Below are 17,054 nucleotides of genomic sequence, written 5' to 3' on the forward strand. Positions count from 1 at the left end.
GCCATCTCTAGACCCAGCAGTCTTAGCTAATTATAGGCCAATCTCCAACCTTCCTTTCATATCAAAAATCCTTGAAAGAGTAGTTGTCAAACAGCTAACAGATCATCTGCAGAGGAATGGTTTATTTGAAGAGTTTCAGTCAGGTTTCAGAGCTCATCACAGCACAGAAACAGCTTTAGTGAAGGTTACAAATGATCTTCTTATGGCCTCTGACAGTGGACTCATCTCTGTGCTTGTCCTTCTTGACCTTAGTGCAGCATTCGATACTGTTGACCATAATATTCTATTAGAGCGATTAGAACATGCTGTAGGTATTACAGGTATTGCACTGCAGTGGTTTGTATCATATCTATCTAATAGACTCCAATTTGTGCATGTAAATGGAGAGTCCTCTTCACACACTGAGGTTAATTATGGAGTTCCACAGGGTTCAGTGCTAGGACCAATTCTGTTTACATTATACATGCTTCCCTTAGGCAGCATCATTAGAAGACATAGCATACATTTTCACTGCTATGCAGATGACACCCAGCTCTATCTGTCCATGAAGCCAGATAACACACACCAATTAGTTAAACTGCAGGAATGTCTTAAAGACATAAAGACTTGGATGGCCACTAACTTTCTGCTTCTCAACTCAGATAAAACTGAGGTCATTGTACTCGGCGCTGAAAAGCTTAGAAATTTGGTATCTAACCAGATTCTTACTCTGGATGGCATTACCTTGGCCTCCAGTAACACTGTGAGGAACCTTGGAGTCATTTTTGACCAGGATATGTCCTTCAACGCACATATTAAACAAATATGTAAGACTGCGTTCTTCCATTTGCGCAACATCTCTAAAATTAGAAATATCCTGTCTCAGAGTGACGCTGAAAAACTAGTTCATGCATTTATTACTTCCAGGCTGGACTACTGCAATTCATTATTATCAGGATGTCCAAAAAACTCACTGAAAAGCCTTCAGTTAATCCAAAATGCTGCAGCAAGAGTACTGACAGGGACTAGAAAGAGAGAGCATATTTCTCCTGTTTTGGCTTCCCTTCATTGGCTTCCTGTTAAATCCAGAATTGAATTCAAAATCCTGCTCCTCACATACAAGGTCGTAAATAATCAGGCCCCATCTTATCTTAATGACCTTGTAGTACCATATCACCCTATTAGAGCACTTCGCTCTCCCTCTGCAGGCCTACTTGTTGTTCCTAGAGTATTTAAAAGTAGAATGGGAGGGAGAGCCTTCAGTTTTCAGGCCCCTCTTCTGTGGAACCAGCTTCCAGTTTGGATTCGGGAGACAGACACTATCTCTACTTTTAAGATTAGGCTTAAAACTTTCCTTTTTGCTAAAGCATATAGTTAGGGCTGGACCAGGTGACCCTGAATCCTCCCTTAGTTATGCTGCAATAGATGTAGGCTGCCGGGGGATTCCCATGATGCATTGAGTTTTTCCTTTCCAGTCACCTTTCTCACTCACTATGTATTAACAGACCTCTCTGTATTGAATCATATCTGTTATTAATCTCTGTCTCTCTTCCACAGCATGTCTTTATCCTGTCTTCCTTCTCTCACCCCAACCGGTCGCAGCAGATGGCCGCCCCTCCCTGAGCCTGGTTCTGCCGGAGGTTTCTTCCTGTTAAAAGGGAGTTTTTCCTTCCCACTGTCGCCAAAGTGCTTGCTCATAGGGGGTCATATGATTGTTGGGCTTTTCTCTGTATCTATGAAGCGCCTTGAGGCGACATTTGTTGTGATTTGGCGCTATATAAATAGAATTGAATTGAATTGAATTGAATTGAATTGAATTGAATTGAATTGAAAATCCTATGAATAGTAACACAGAGCACCATCTGACATCAGGAAAGGAGACACAGGTGCACACTTATGCCCCTTTCCTTGCTCACCTGCAAATGGAGGAGTTAAAAATCTCAATTCTGGAAGGAGTTTTTATCAAAAGCTCAGTTTTCAGTGGTGTGAAATGGTGTTTACATGTAGATAAAAGCATCAACATACACACACAAAATTGCATCCATATCTACATGTCTGCATACCTGTGGACATGTCCTTGTTTCAAAAACAGAAATGTGCAATTTGACCAAAAATCCAGATTTAAGACCTTGAGCTTATAATTATTATTTTATTACCACCGTGGTCCTTTCTGCTTCTTTCTGGCATCAAAACACCTGTTTCAAAATGATCACCTTGTCATCATATGATGCTGCAGGTAGAGCAGGTCATCTGCTAGTTGGAAGACTGGTGGTTCAATCCCTGGCTGCAGTCCACATGCCAAATATCCTTGGGCAAGATACTGAACCCTGAGTTGAGTAGTATGTATTGAGGAGTATGATTGTTAGATGGAAAGCACTTAGGCATACAAAAAAGTGCTTGTATGATGGGTGAATGAGGCATATTGTATACAGTGCAGTGAGTGCTCCAGTACTGTAGAAAAGCGCAATATAAAAAACCTTCATTTGAATCAGGTCATGTTTTAAGAGCACTGAGTTATTGGATATATATAACATGAGCTCATACTAACTCACAAGAAATGGGTGTTTTATTGGAGGAAAGAATGTGACTCTGAATAGTCACAATATTCAAATGACAAAGTTGCCATTTGGATTTTACCTTCAAATGGCAACTTTGCTCATAAGAATATTAAAAATTATATTTTTCAATGTAGTTGAGAATAGAGAAACATCGAAATGCGATGAATTTAAATTACTTTATTTCTTTCTGGATTAATACAATTTTACTAAAAGAAGTGAAATTTGTTACTGAACAAAGATGACTGTTATTAATTTTTTTTAAACTGTTATCTGTAATGTTACTCAATTTGTTTGTTTTTTTATTTGAGAAGAAAAAGTCAGTACTAACAGTCAATTAGTTAAATGTTAGGGTTACTTTGAGGGGTTTTTTTTTGTTAATAATTCATTGTGGCAACACACCTGTTGATGATAATTAAGATGTTAACATGCAATTCATTCCCTGTATGAATTGCAGGTGTATCCAGTTTTTGGTTTTATTTGGTACTTCATTAATATAGCGATGTGCTGTTCATAGTCGTTGTATGATACAGTGAAAAGGCACCATCCTCCTCTTTAGAAATATCAAAAATACACTACATACATGATGATATTGTGGGCTTTCAAGTTTTGAATGTGATCAAATGCAATAAAAATGTATGGAAACTTGTTTTACCATTGGAAGAAAAATTCTCACAGGTTTGAGTTAGTTGAAATTTTAAGACATCGAACATGAATTTGTGAATTATGGATAGTAAAAAATATTTGTGAAACGTCATCAGATTTTTTGAAAAATCCAATAATACCTATCTTGTTATTTATATTTTAAGTGTAATTTAGTTTTTACTAAAAATTCCATTTTCAGGGGAGTTCTCAAGATATACTTTGTAATATTTTGAAACCATTTTTTTCAACAACTGGATTTACGTTTTTTCTCAGGAAACGTTCGCACATGTTTTTTAGTATTCCGTCCACAGATTTATCATTTTCAAATGTATGAGTGGGACAAAAAAGGCACGCAATGGTTAGCTTCAAATGCATTTATTTTGAAAAGCACCGGACGGAAATCCCTGTTATATGCCGTTGCTTCTCCGCGCTCCCGCGTTGTTTTGGGAACATTCGGTATCCCAGTGAGCACGCGCTTCCCGGACCGTAGCTGCCCGTCATCGCTGGCGCTGACATCACACGGAGGATTTGCTACAATGTCAAACACTCACAAGCAGCGCGAGCTCATGGCTTCCCCGCGCCACAATGACAAACACCGCCGCGTCCTGCTGCTCATCCTCTAAATACTACACAACTACGACCACCGTCCATGGCTTTATTCCGCGATTTTGGACAGGATGCGTTTGAGGTGAGACGGGTCACTCTGTTCTTTTCTAAATTACTGCTTTTTACTTGTAATTCATTTAGTTTATTTCGCGGTGTTTTTTAATTGAAAATTGTAGCTGATGTTTGAATTCTTGTTTGTTAAAAAAATTAAAACCTTTAAACGCAGACGGCGTGTTTCCCCGTATCTTTATGGGAAAAGTTCCCCACGTTGATTGCTGTGCTATTACGTAATGTGAGTGCGGACACTGCTGAACGGATTTTACAGTGAGGTCCTGTGATGACACATCTCTGATAGCACAAGCTCGCGGTTTGCGTAGTAATTTGCACACCCCTGTAACACCAAGTTTGTAGCCAAATAACGCATTTATCCCCTCACTGATTCACTCAAAGCACAACACTTCACGGTTTTCCAGGCTGTTAGTTGACCCAGCTATGACTGAATTATTACTGTTTTTTTAAAGAAAAAAAGTCATTTAATTACAGGTCCTCATTGAACAAATACATGCTAAAAACAGAAGAACATTTAAGTGATTTGTGCTTGCATTTTTAGCTGGAAAATATATAAATGTCTAATGTTGCTACTGATGTTGCTCATACTTTTATAATATCTGCAGTGCTGTGAAAATGCATGTACTCTCTTTCTGATTTTTTCCCCTTATTTGTCATGCTTACTTCTTTTAGATCATCAAACACATTTTAACATTACACAGCGATAACTGATTAAAATAAAAAAAATGAGTTTTTTAAATGATGACTTTATTTATAAAAGTAAAAATGAAGCTTTGCAACCCCTGTGTGCAAAACGAATTGCCCCGCGTTGTTAAATCGAGTTCAGGTTCATTAGCTACTGCCAGACCTGCCGAATCAAGAAATCACTTCAGTAGAAGATGTCTGACAAAATGAAGCAGGCTCAGATCTCAAAAAGCAACACATCATGTCCTGATCTAAAGAAACAGCTGATAAACAAAGTCATTGACATCTGTCAGTCTGGAAACAGTTACAAAGCCATTTTTAAGGTTTTGGGACTCGAGAACAGTGGGACACTGGTGAACCTTCCCAGGAGTGGCTTACCAAAATTACTCCAAGATCACCCGGACGACTCATCCAGGAAGTCACGAAAGACCGCAGAACAACATTAAAGAACCGCAGGCCTCACCTGCTTCAGTTAAGGTCAGAGTTCATGATACAACAATAAGAAAGAGAATGGGTAAAAATCAGATTGCATGGGAGAGGTCAAGGAGAAAACCACTGCAGAGCAAAAAGAACACAAAGGCAGGTCTCACATTTACCAAAAAATATTTTGGTGATCCCCAAGAGTTCCGAGAAAATATTCTGTGGACTGATGAGACAGAAGCTGAACTTTTTAGAAAGTTTGAGTCCCGTTACATCTGCAAAAAACTAACACAGCAATTCATGAAACAACATTATACCAACAGTCAGACATGGTGGTGGTAGTGTGATGGTCAGGGCTGCTTTGCTGCTTCAGAACAACTTGTTGCAACGGATGCATTTTGTATTTATTCTGGTTCCCTTTGTCTAATATTAGAATTAGTTTGATGCTCTGAAACATGTAAGTGTGACAAATATGCAAAAAACAAACCCTAAGAAATCAGGAATAGGGTAACTACTTTTAGTCACTCTGTTGTTTTCAGCACATTGCTAAGTATCAGCATCAGAAGAAGACACCGAGTACAAGGTGTTCACGGTTAAGTGATGACAAGCTTTGAACCTGACTGTGTGCTGTTTGTGCGTCTCAGCAAATCTATGTGAGTGCGTGAGCCAGGTCAGAGGTCATGTTGCGGAGGGAATCCGACTCCCACGGCCTCTTTACCTTCGGAGAGACGTCCAACAATGACTGTGAGGTGAGGCTGTTTATTTATACCTGCTACCTCTTAGATCTGCATGTGGCTCTAAAGTAGGCTGCAGTTGACACAAAATGTAACCGAAGGAACCCACAGGTCCAGTTGCTGAACACGTAATAGCTCAACTTTTTGACTTAATTGTGTTATTTTTTTTTTCCTTTTAATAACTCTAGTGTTCAGCACTTGGCAGTCAAGCGTTTTTAAGTGAGTAGGCAGATAAGGTCAAAAGCTAGAAATCTCTTCTCTGAGCCGCTGACAGAGATATGAAAACTTTTGCCAATGATATCCAATAGCCAGGCTCATCCCAGGTCATGTGACAGTGATATTGCTGTACCTTATGTAAGTTTGTACAAGCTTCTTACTCCTTTCCTTTATGTCTGTCATTATGCTGCTGTCTAAGGATAAAAGGGACCAGAAGCTTCATCAAGTCAACAGATCACAGTTGTTTATCCTCCCTGTCTTTGTTTCTCTGTCTTAGATGGGGGTGAGTTGCAGAGAGGTAGATGTAGTGTGTCTGTGCGAGGCCGGTCCCTGTACACTTTATTCAGAAGCACACACGCCTACGCCGGTGAGTGCTCAGGCTTTCCACTTAAGTATCTGTGGCCGTCGCTCAACCCGCTCAGATCTGAGAGTGTTTCTTCATCTGTAATCAGGCTCTAAATGCTGCCCGACGACCTCTCTGCATCTTTGTCGCTGCCCTGTTTTATTTTAAAGTACCTGTTCACAGATATCGACGAATCACATGTTAGCTTTTCATTTTGTTTTTTTTTTCAAGGTGTGAATCTAATCAGTAGGTCTGTCTCTCTTCCTGCTTTCTGTTCTCAGGACACGCGGCTGTGTGAACGCTGTGGAAAAAACAAAGTGATGGTAACCAGGTACTCTGAGGGATACGGCACAGAGGTAATGTGTAGCATATGTGTGCGTGTCTTTATGACAGTGCTCTGTGTGCAGCTACTTAATGCTGTTGCAGAGCGCTGAGTGTGGAGTCCGGATATGTAACACGTTATAAGACTTTTTGATATTTGTGTTGATTTCCTGGCAGGCAGCTGGCATTTTTATAGGCTTTTAAGATTCCAGCATGTGAGCAGTACATGAGTAATACCAGGGTTCACTTAGGCCAGATGATTGATGCTCATGCCACTGATAGACATTTTCAAAAAGGATTTTCAGTCTCTTAAAACTAGGGTTGGACCATTTATTGCTAACTGATATACAGCACTGTGCAAAAGTCTTGAGCCAGCCCTGACAACTCTATATTTTGTCATATTTTGAGGCAAGTACTGAAACTTTTCTGACAAAGTTGTATTTTTACTCAGTTGTATATAGAATTTGTGTTCTATTTTTATCCTATTGTACATTTTATTCTATTTTATTCTACTGTATATAGTATTTTATTTTATTTTATTCTATTCTATTAGAATAGAATTATCTTTTTCTATCTTATCTTATCTTATCTTATCTTATCTTAACATGGACAAACATACAGGTAAATACAGCATATAAATCAAAAACAGAGCTTGAAAGTCAATATTTAGTACGACCTTTATTTTTCAATGTAGCTTGAAATCTCTTAGACAATCTTTCTTTAATTAATTTTTGAATAGTTCTCCAAGCTTCTTGAAGGACATTCAAAGTTCTTCTTTGTCCTAGATCAAAATCTCCAACACCACTGGCTGAAATGCAACACCAAGCCATGATGGAGCCTCCACCGTGCTTCATACACACTCACTTAGGTTCCTCTCTCCTGACTTCCTCAAAACCAAACAAACAAACAAAAATTGGATTCCTCACTCCAGCGGACCTGTTGCTATTGTTTTTCAGTTTGGCTCTTGCTGTGGTTAGATTTTTAGGCCTGACACTTCTTCTGTCCTCTACTTGTCTAGCTTCCTCAGATTTTTTTAAAAAGACATCCAGTGTTATGCCAGGTTTTTGGGTAATAGCTCTTTGGGAATACCCTTTTTGGTGCACAAATAGTTTATTTCCTCTGGCATCTTGCACAGATTTCACAAATGAGTACAAGTTTTGTGTTTTGTGACAGGCTGCGAATACCAAAGTGTCAGCCACTGGACTGACAGAAAGAGGGGAAAAAGCAGCCTGTGTGCCAAAGAAAAACTGTGGAAGAGCTCCAGAAAGGCTGGAGTACTGTTGCTCAAGACCACTTTAAAAAATAAAATAAAAATTCTGGCTCTTTAAAGCAAATAGTTAAAATTAGGAGGGACTCCAGACTTTTGCACAACTCTGTATAATTGGCTAATACGTATCAAAATGGAAATAAGCACCGCAAATATTTTAAACAGTGAGGTGGGTGATCTGATTTGTGATACAGTTTTCCTGAATTGATGGTGATAATGCTAGCTACCCTCACATGAAACAATATCCAAGATAAGGGGAAACATGAGCACTTTACCAAACAAGTCAAATATAATGAAATCATTTAATAAAATGCCTTTATCTGTTTACTGGAGCCTGAACTTAAAACTAGCTTGAACTAGGTAGCTTGTTTAGCAGAGTGCATCTATTCTAACATGCTGTGCAGTCAGCGTTAATCTCGTTAAAATGCCTTAACACCATAACCACATTAACGCTGCAAGTCTCTGTTAGGGAGTTATCGTGGATCACCTTGTTTGTGGGGCTGCGTGGTGCTAATGAGTGAACAAGCTAACTGCGTTGACGCCATGCAGCCCCACGCAAAGTGATTTTTTTAATGCTAAAAACGTTAGTTTGTCTATGCTGTTTATATTTTAAAAAGTTATCAATATTTGGTATTCTTAAAAAAAATCACAAAATATTGCAGTACTGTGTTGTACGAAAATCATTGCTATATCACTGTCATGCAGCTAGCTGCTATAGTTGTGTCTGCACCCACCTGCTCATTTGAGGCCACACCCTCAGTCAATGGAAACTGTAAGCCTTGCTATAATTTAAACCTATGAGTTATATTAAAAAATGGAAATGTAAGGCAGTCTTGAAAAGGGAGATTTTTTTTGGTAGCAGGCTGTAACAATTTATAGTTGTGTTGCAAAATTAGCCATTTTAACATAGGGCGCTGTGGTGACTTGCTTTTGGATTCAGCCTCAAGTGGCCATTACAGGAACTGCATTTTTTTTGCATTTTTTGGCCAGAGATAAAAACACACAGCACATTATGTTAATAGCTCACTTTTTAAAAATTTTTTTAAATGCTAAACTTATATTTTCAGTACAGCGTGGCAGTAGTTCTTGTTACTATAATATACAGTTTAGTATTCAGTGATATATTTTGTGTTCTGGAATAGGAACAAATCAATGATTTTTGAGTTATCCCTGTTATTCAGTATAGTTTATAGTTTGTATATATAGTTTATAACCGATCTATCTATCTATCTATCTATCTATCTATCTATCTATCTATCTATCTATCTATCTATCTATCTATCTATCTATCTATCTATCTATCTGTGTGACAGAAAGAAGTAAAAAGACTGGTACTGTTGGGATTATAAATACTCTCTGACTTCATTACGTTATGGATAGAGGTGTGAGCTGATTCATGCTTAATAACAATGGTGGTAATATAAAAAGTGACGCATTAGCACACTCACACAGACAAATGGCATCATCAAGTGGTATTTGGTTTCACAAACTGTGTTGGTCTGTGATGAGTCACTGGGATTTATGTGTTTCTTTCTTTTTAAAAACTCAAAAAATTCAAAACACTTTTGTATTTGTCATATTTTATCCCAGCTTAATGGCTGCTAACACATTCCTCTGTGTTTCTGTTGGTTATTATATATTTTTTCTTGTCTTTTTCGCTCCATTGCAGGAGGAGTGTGTGTTATCTGACCCTCAGGGGGAGAGTGACGCAGATGCGGATATAGAGGATACAGACTGCAGGTCACCGGCGCGTTCATATTCACACAGTGTGCTGCGCTGTGCCTTACTGTATCTGACCTTGTGCCTTTGACTCAATTTGTTCAGACTCCAGGAGCCTGGTTCTCTCCAGCGAATCAGCTCACGGAGACGGAAACGTCCTCGAGTAGCGCGACAAGACACCACAGAGAGCGAGGATGATGGCGGGCGAAGCCATAGATCCCATCGATGGAATCTGAGGCTTAGTCCTGACAGAGCACACAGCAGAACCATACTCGAGGTAAGAATAAATAAATAAAAAAAAAAATCAAAATCAAGCAATCAAGATGTGATTGTGGTGCAGACCTTCAGCTTTAATTCAAGAGGTTTTTATTCAAATTTGCATTAATTTTATGCATTTAGTTGAATACTCCAAAAGAGTGTTTCACTCGGTTGACATCAGGTCACTGTAGAAAATTCTATTTCTTTGCCATGAAAAACTTTTGCAGCCTGCTTTGTATCATTATCCATTTGAACTTTGAAGCACTGTCCAATCAAGCTTGCAGCATTCGGTTGAATCTGAGCAGAGAGTATAACCCCCTCTGCACTTCAGAATTCGTTGTCCTCTTCTATCAGCAGTCACATCATCAATAAACACGACATGGACAGTATATCCATGTCATAACACTGCCTCCACCGTGCTTGACATACTAACTTTTCCCCTTCTCGTCCATCATTGTGATAAAAGTCAGTCTTGATTTTGTCTGTCCAAACATATGTACACTTGGCTCTTTCACATGTTTTCTGAGGCTTGAGCCTGTAACCAGTGGTTTGCACCTCATTGTAAACATCTGTTTCCATTAACAAAAGCATCTTTTGATTGGAGACCCAATGATACACCTACCTGCTTGAGAGTGTTCTCGACTTGTTTAGATGTTGTGATGTTTTTTCTCTTAACCATTGAAATAATCCTGCCATCTTGCACTTTTAGTCATCTTCTGTGGTCCTTCAGGCCTTTTGCTATTGGTATCATTCATTCATTCATATTTGAAATTCACAAAAATTCAGATATTATGTCTGCTTCATTTGTCATGAAATAACGAGCTGCTTGTGAGTCAGTTGTCCAATTATATTTGAGCCTTTGAATATGGCTTAATATTTATAGAAATGGTAAAGCAGTTAATTCAGTACTTTTGTTAAACCCCTTGAATTAAAGTTGAAAGTCTTGAATATTGATTGTTTGATTTTAAATCTACTATGTTGTGTACAGAGGAAGAAAATTGCCCCCCGAAAAGTGTCATTATCCAAATACTTATGGATCTAATTTAAAACTGTAGCTCCTTTCTGACTCACTGAATGCACAGAATTTTCCAGGTTCATACTATTACTTCCCTGTTGCTTTAATTAGTTAGTCTGCTCATTCAGGGTCTAAAAATGAAGTACAAACAGAGAAATTGAGGTCTATCTCAGTTCTCTCCTGCGTCTGCCTTTCAGGAGAGCATATCACAGGTCAGGCCACTGATCATTTGCAGGCCAAACGTGGAGAAGCAGAAGAGTCCTGATGAGGTGACCCGAGGCTCCAAACTGACGTCTCTGTGGCCGTCGTCCTTCTCTCTTCCTCTTATCCTCCTCCTGTCATTACCTCTCTCTGTTTCTCTCATTGTTTTTATCGTGTCTTTCCTCCTTCCGTGGGCCAGTGCTTGACCCGCCATGCCTGCTTCAGGATATTAGTTTCATTCCAGAAATTACAGAAAGTTCTACTGACTCATATAATGTAGGGGATAGCGTAATTTCTTTATAAACGAGTAGAAAGACTTGAAGATAATAATAGATTAGCAATACTGAATTTGTGTTCAATGTTTCTTTTCCTCCTTTCTTTAAATATCTTGACTTTAAGCGAAGGTCGTCCCTCGAAACCAAAAAGGCACTGAGAAACTTTCATAACGCGGCGCATTTTGATCGAGAATGTGCTCACAGTGAACACAACACAAACTCAGCTCCTGCCTCTGTCTCATAAAATCTCACCTTCCGTCTCACTTTTCCTCACCCCCTCATTTGTAAAAATAGACCTCTCATCTCGCTCCTTAATCTAACAAGCCACTGGAGTGACACGGAGGTGGGGGGGGGGGGGGCAAGGTTTTATGGCTTTGCAGGTACTTTTAAAAAGGAAACTAGGAGGCTCAGTAGGAAAACCTGCGAAAGACAATGCTGCCGAACTATGCAATCCCTCTGTTTCTACCGCCGCATCTTAACTGCTGTTCGAGTACGTCTCCTATGTCCTTGGCACTGTCGACACCTTCGTGGCCCCCCGTCCCCTTTTCTTCCTCTGAGGAGTACAGTTTGTGAATGCAGGGACTCGATGGTTCCAAAGTAGAGCGTGACCCAATTTAAAAAGCATTACCAGGAGAGATCTGATACAGCTCCCATCGTGTATGATCTACAGCACATCTGTTATAACGAATAAATTACATGTATTAATTTACGCGCTGCAGACCTCAAAATAAAACGAGCTTTGGTGGCAGTGTGTTACAGGAGTTTGGACACTATCTCACAGTCTTACAGTCATATTTAAGAATGCTTATGTAAATTATGATTTAAGAGGACTAAGCTTGACAATCAGTCATGCTGTTTATTTCAAGCTGGAATATCTAGAAAACGCCATCTTTTGGCTATGTTTGTACTGTACATTTCATTTTATGTTGTTTTGTATGTGTTTTGAAGTTAGGGTTGTTGTTTTTTTCTTCCCCACGTCACACTACTGATGCTTGCTTGCCTGTAGAAAAATGATCATTTTAGGTTAATATCAGGTTGCACTGTGTTAACTGGTTAGTTTTAGAGATTTTTCTCTCCTAGTTTGTTGTCATGAAGTAGTCTTACATTTTATTTCTATATGTGTTTATCTCTGTTTCATGGGGCCCAGAAATTCAATAAAACTAGATTGTATTTTGACAACAAAAGCCTTTCTTTCTTTCTTTTTTTCTCCACTACTACTTTAAAACCAAGCAGGTTGCAGAAATGAGGTTAAACTGCTGACTTATGTCTTCATTATAGCTACTACTAGGGATGGGTACCGGTATCCGGTCCCATGATGGCTCTGACATAAACGGTAGTAACCAGACCGAAAAGCAGCGCACATTTCGGTGCTTTATTTCGGTGCTTTATTTTCCTGAGCTGTGATACACTTTAGATTCTAGCCAATCATTTTACGTTTCCGAGGATAGTAGGCGGGCCCAGGTACGTACGTTCTTTTAGAGCAGAGCTAGAGATTAAAAATGCCCAAGGCAAAGCGGTCAAAAGTCTGGCTGTACTTCACAGCAAAACAAGTGCTTTAAGCTGATACTGTGATACTGTCAAAGGAGGTAACACCTCAAATCCGATGAAACACCTGGCGACGCATAGCGTTTCTTTTAAAAGCCAAGAAATGCACCGTATTTGATAGCTTGCTGCGAGACCTCACACCGTGCACATCTACTGCGGGTGTGGTGCCTGTTACCGGACCCGGAGTTAGCAACATCCCCCCAAAAACCCGAAGAGTAGAGTCCTGGCCCCTAGCCCTGCCAGTGTAGCAGAAATGATGATGGCAGCAGCAGCCGTTCTTCTCTGCGTGAGTAGCTTAATGTTGTTCGTGTGTAATTTACGTTGAGTAGGCTAACCACGTTATTACATTAATGCATGTAAGGTGAACTAGCAAACATCATCATAGTTACATGCGGCTGTCGTCTTGTTTGATGGCCGATACTCCCTTCACCCTGGCCAAAAAGGCTAAAATGTCCAAAGAAAAAGTGGAAAACAGTTAAACATGAGAGGTTTTTGGACAAAGTTTGTGTTTTTTCCATTGTTTAAGCACTGCTTCCAGCCAAGAGTGATGCCATATATGCCCCATAGCTGCAGAAAAGGCTAACATTGTTATCTTTTTACAAAAAAACAGCTGAACATGAGAGGTTTTTGGACCAATTTTGTGTTCTCCATTCTTTAAGCACCGGTTTGAGCACCGTTTAAGCACCGGCACCGTTTCAAAAGTACCGGTTTGGCACCGGTATTGGATAAAACCTAAACGATACCCATCCCTAGCTACTACCATTAGCACTCATACATCTTCAAATGTAAAATAGTAAAAACCCACACAATTGTATCCCATATCCCCGTATTGGGCGTTGTTTTTGGATTATTGTAGTAAATGCTGGTCCAGGTTCAACATGGCAAGTGACCAATCACATTGTTATGATGTCATAGTTTTGCATCGTGGAAAAAACCTGCCGATGGACTCTCAAGAAAAAAATAGGATGGCAGTCAGGGTTAGGGTTTTGTGTGTGTTGTGATGGTGTTTCCACATTGCTAAACTATGACATCACAGCTATGTTACTGGTCACTTGCAGTGTTGAACCTGGACCAACAACAACACGAACATCATATCATGCTGTCTTTAACCGGGTGGCAGGAAGTAGAATAACACACCAAGTTACAAAAATCAAGAGGCGCACGAGTTAGTGAAAACGGCAGCTAATAACAACATTAACAAAGTCAATATCAGTTTAACGTCAACTTTGTGGTACAGTTCTGTTTGCCAGGCAGGACATGGTGGGTATAATGGGGTCCTTAGCCTCTGGGAACATCAGCGGTTTCTTTTTTTACTATGTCCGGTGTAGTCAGGATATCCAAATAGTAGATAAGGGTTTTCCAGTTCTGGACTTTGTGCCTGCCATTGCTTATTATTGCAGTTAAGTTAATAAAATAAGTCAATAATAGTCTAAAATCTCCCTTTTTGAGACTGCCTTACATTTCCATTTTTAGACTATAGCAAATGGTTTGGAAACTGCATTTTGATGAATGCCATACTTCCCCACTTAAAGTAAACCAACAAGGAATCAAAGCTGGTTTAAACAGGATTGTTGAGTAAAGCTCTGACTAAAAAACTGACTAACCTGATCTTCTGGTACCAACAATTTTGCCCACACTTTCTGCATTTTCATGTCCAAAATTCAGTTTTAGGTGGTTACACATAGGATTATCTGTTAACCTCCAAAAACCTCAGCAACACTTTAGGTCAGCCACTATGACTTTACCTTTTTTTTTTTTTTAATATTTCACTTCACTCATTTCTGTCCCACTCTGTGATCTAGATTACGCTTGCATTGATCTTATCTTGCAGGATCTTATCAATGCAAATATGTATATTTTCCCACCCATCCATGGTGATCCTGGAGCTCATCCCAGGTGACACTAAATGAGAGAGAGAGTTGTACAAGTTGCAGGTCAGTCACATGACATTTTTGCAAAATGTTGAGTTATTGTTTCTGATTTTTTTTTTTTTTTTTAGACCATGCAGAGTTACAGAATAGGCACTCTGACAAAAGATGACAGTGCTCGGTGCTTGAACTACTTGTGCCTCTCACTCCGTTGAGCCGAAAAAGAAGAATACAACCCTCATGTCCCAGCAGTGTAGCTGCTCTTGACAAAAGGGCCTGAAGGGGGGAGGGGGGTCCAATAACGAGGTTAGCGCTCTTCACTCCTCCTCCTCCTCTCACTGCTTGCATTGCCATGGTAACAATCAGAACGGCTGCAGAGGAAACAGACTTTTCATAAGTAAGATTGTGAGCAGCTGCCCAAAGCTAAACTGTAGGTAATAATGTAGATACAGAAGTATCCGTATCTGCCGTGAATGTATATACAATGGCAAATATCTGTACAGGTTGTTCCTGAATGGAGACGTTTTTAGGGTGTATTAAAACATTAAAAAACATCTTACAGACAGTTGAATTCTTACAAACACACATTCAGTGTGAAGAAATGTTTAAGCACTCAAGTGCTCTTTTGAGTGCAGTTGAAAAGGGGCCTTAATCACTTGCCTGCTTGTTTAAATCCTTCTGCGTGTGAATGCACAGTAGGCATGTGTTCGTGTGATGCCTCACATGTGAAGGCAAAGTCACTGTGTCCTCAGGTAGGAGTGTTTTTTTTTAAGCGATCTGTTGCCCACCAGTTTCATTTCCAACACACCTACTCACAGTCCCGAAACTTCAAAGCATGTCAGTAGATTTTTATTAGGAACCCACAGTGTGAAAAAAACGTCCATTGATCTTAGAGGATGTATGAAGCAGGGTTTTGATTTTAAAGATAAAAGATCTTCAACCAGTGATATTGAGCTTAAACACATTTAAACAAAACAGAGACAAAAACAGCAGCTAGCATGAACGAGATCAACACTGCTGTACAGACAAAGATCAAATCAAAAGGTTTTTTCAAATGAGAATAAATGCACCTAGCCGTTTTTGCTGCAGTTTCCTTATCAGATTAAAATGGTACACTTTATGGACTTATACATTACACCTTCACGAGCTTCTTGGTTGTGGAAACCTATGCCATGAAGTTCTCCGTGGACAGTTTTTATGCTGATGTTAATGCCAGAGGAGGTTTGGAGGTCTGCAGTGACCGAGTCAGCCAAGTGTTTGTGACTTTGCACACTAAACTTGTGGATGAGTTGCTGTGGAGCCCAAACACTTTGCAATAATCCACTTAAAGTTGATGGTCGAATATTTAGTAGGCCAGAAATTTCATGAACTGTCTTCCTGCATCAGCAGCATCCTATCACAGTATCATATTGGAGTTCAAGGAGCTCTTTAGAATGCCCCATTCTTTCACAAATAAATAAAGGCAGTACAGACAGACTGGGGGCCTGATTTTGCACACCTTTGGCAATGGGACTGAAAATATCTGAAATGAAAGACAAAGAGGTTTGGTTCTAAACTTTTGTATGAATGGCATGAATACAATTAGTCCTAAAACAAAATATACCCCACTACATCCCAAACCTTAACACTGTATTCTCTTCAGTGTCAACCTGATTAAAAAAAGGAAATAAAAAGGTACTTGTGATTAGGTTTGCATACCTTCTGAGATTTATGCTCCACTAAATCATAACTAGACGTTTAGAACCTGCTTAAGTCTGAAGACCATTTAGTAATAAGGCAAAGAAGATTTTAAATTATCTTTATAAAATTCTAGCAGATAATATATTGACAGAACTTCTAAAACTGGGACTTCCTGTCTAATTGCCTCTGATTTGACAAATGTTTTCAACTGACTTGAAGAAACTTGTTTCCAGCTTTGAGATTTCTTGGGTTTCATTGGTTAGTCAAAACTAAACACTACCTAGCACTGTGACGGGACAAATTCACAAATAGCTGGCACAAGCCAATCCAGTTACCATTTCTAAAAATGTGGTAATGCAAGGAGAGAGCATATGTATGAATGGTATTTTCCAAGCCAAGGTTACACAGTGTGACCCAGCTGTTTGCTTTCTCTGTTAGCACAAAAGCCTTCAAGTCAACAGGTGTTGTTTGTTTTTTTGCCCTCTTGGCCTCCTCCTCCCTCTTGCGCCTTGACCCACATTCCTCTGTACTTGGATGTGGAGGAGCAATGTGATCTCACTGATGACCCTCTAGGCATCTAAAATTTATCCCCAAGTCATATGCCTCAGAATGAATAAGCCTGCCAAGGCTTCCCGAGATGTCGATGTTGATAGA

The 17,054-nt window shown here is 39.5% G+C and overlaps 1 protein-coding gene across 1 annotated transcript; it reads left to right on the plus strand.

Annotated features, from left to right (window-relative positions):
• The first annotated feature begins 3,598 nt into the window (after positions 1–3,598).
• On the plus strand, positions 3,599–12,505 carry si:ch211-63p21.1 (uncharacterized). Its single transcript, XM_006808527.3, has 7 exons — positions 3,599–3,867; positions 5,603–5,707; positions 6,186–6,275; positions 6,533–6,607; positions 9,509–9,579; positions 9,664–9,835; positions 11,029–12,505. Exons 2-7 carry the CDS (start codon positions 5,639–5,641, stop codon positions 11,236–11,238), a joined length of 687 nt encoding a protein of 228 aa, XP_006808590.2. The 5' UTR covers positions 3,599–3,867; positions 5,603–5,638; the 3' UTR covers positions 11,239–12,505.
• The last annotated feature ends 4,549 nt before the right edge of the window (positions 12,506–17,054 follow it).

The sequence above is a fragment of the Neolamprologus brichardi genome, chromosome 3 (assembly GCF_056152115.1).
Source record: "Neolamprologus brichardi isolate AB-2024 chromosome 3, ASM5615211v1, whole genome shotgun sequence".
NCBI lineage: Eukaryota > Metazoa > Chordata > Actinopteri > Cichliformes > Cichlidae > Neolamprologus > Neolamprologus brichardi.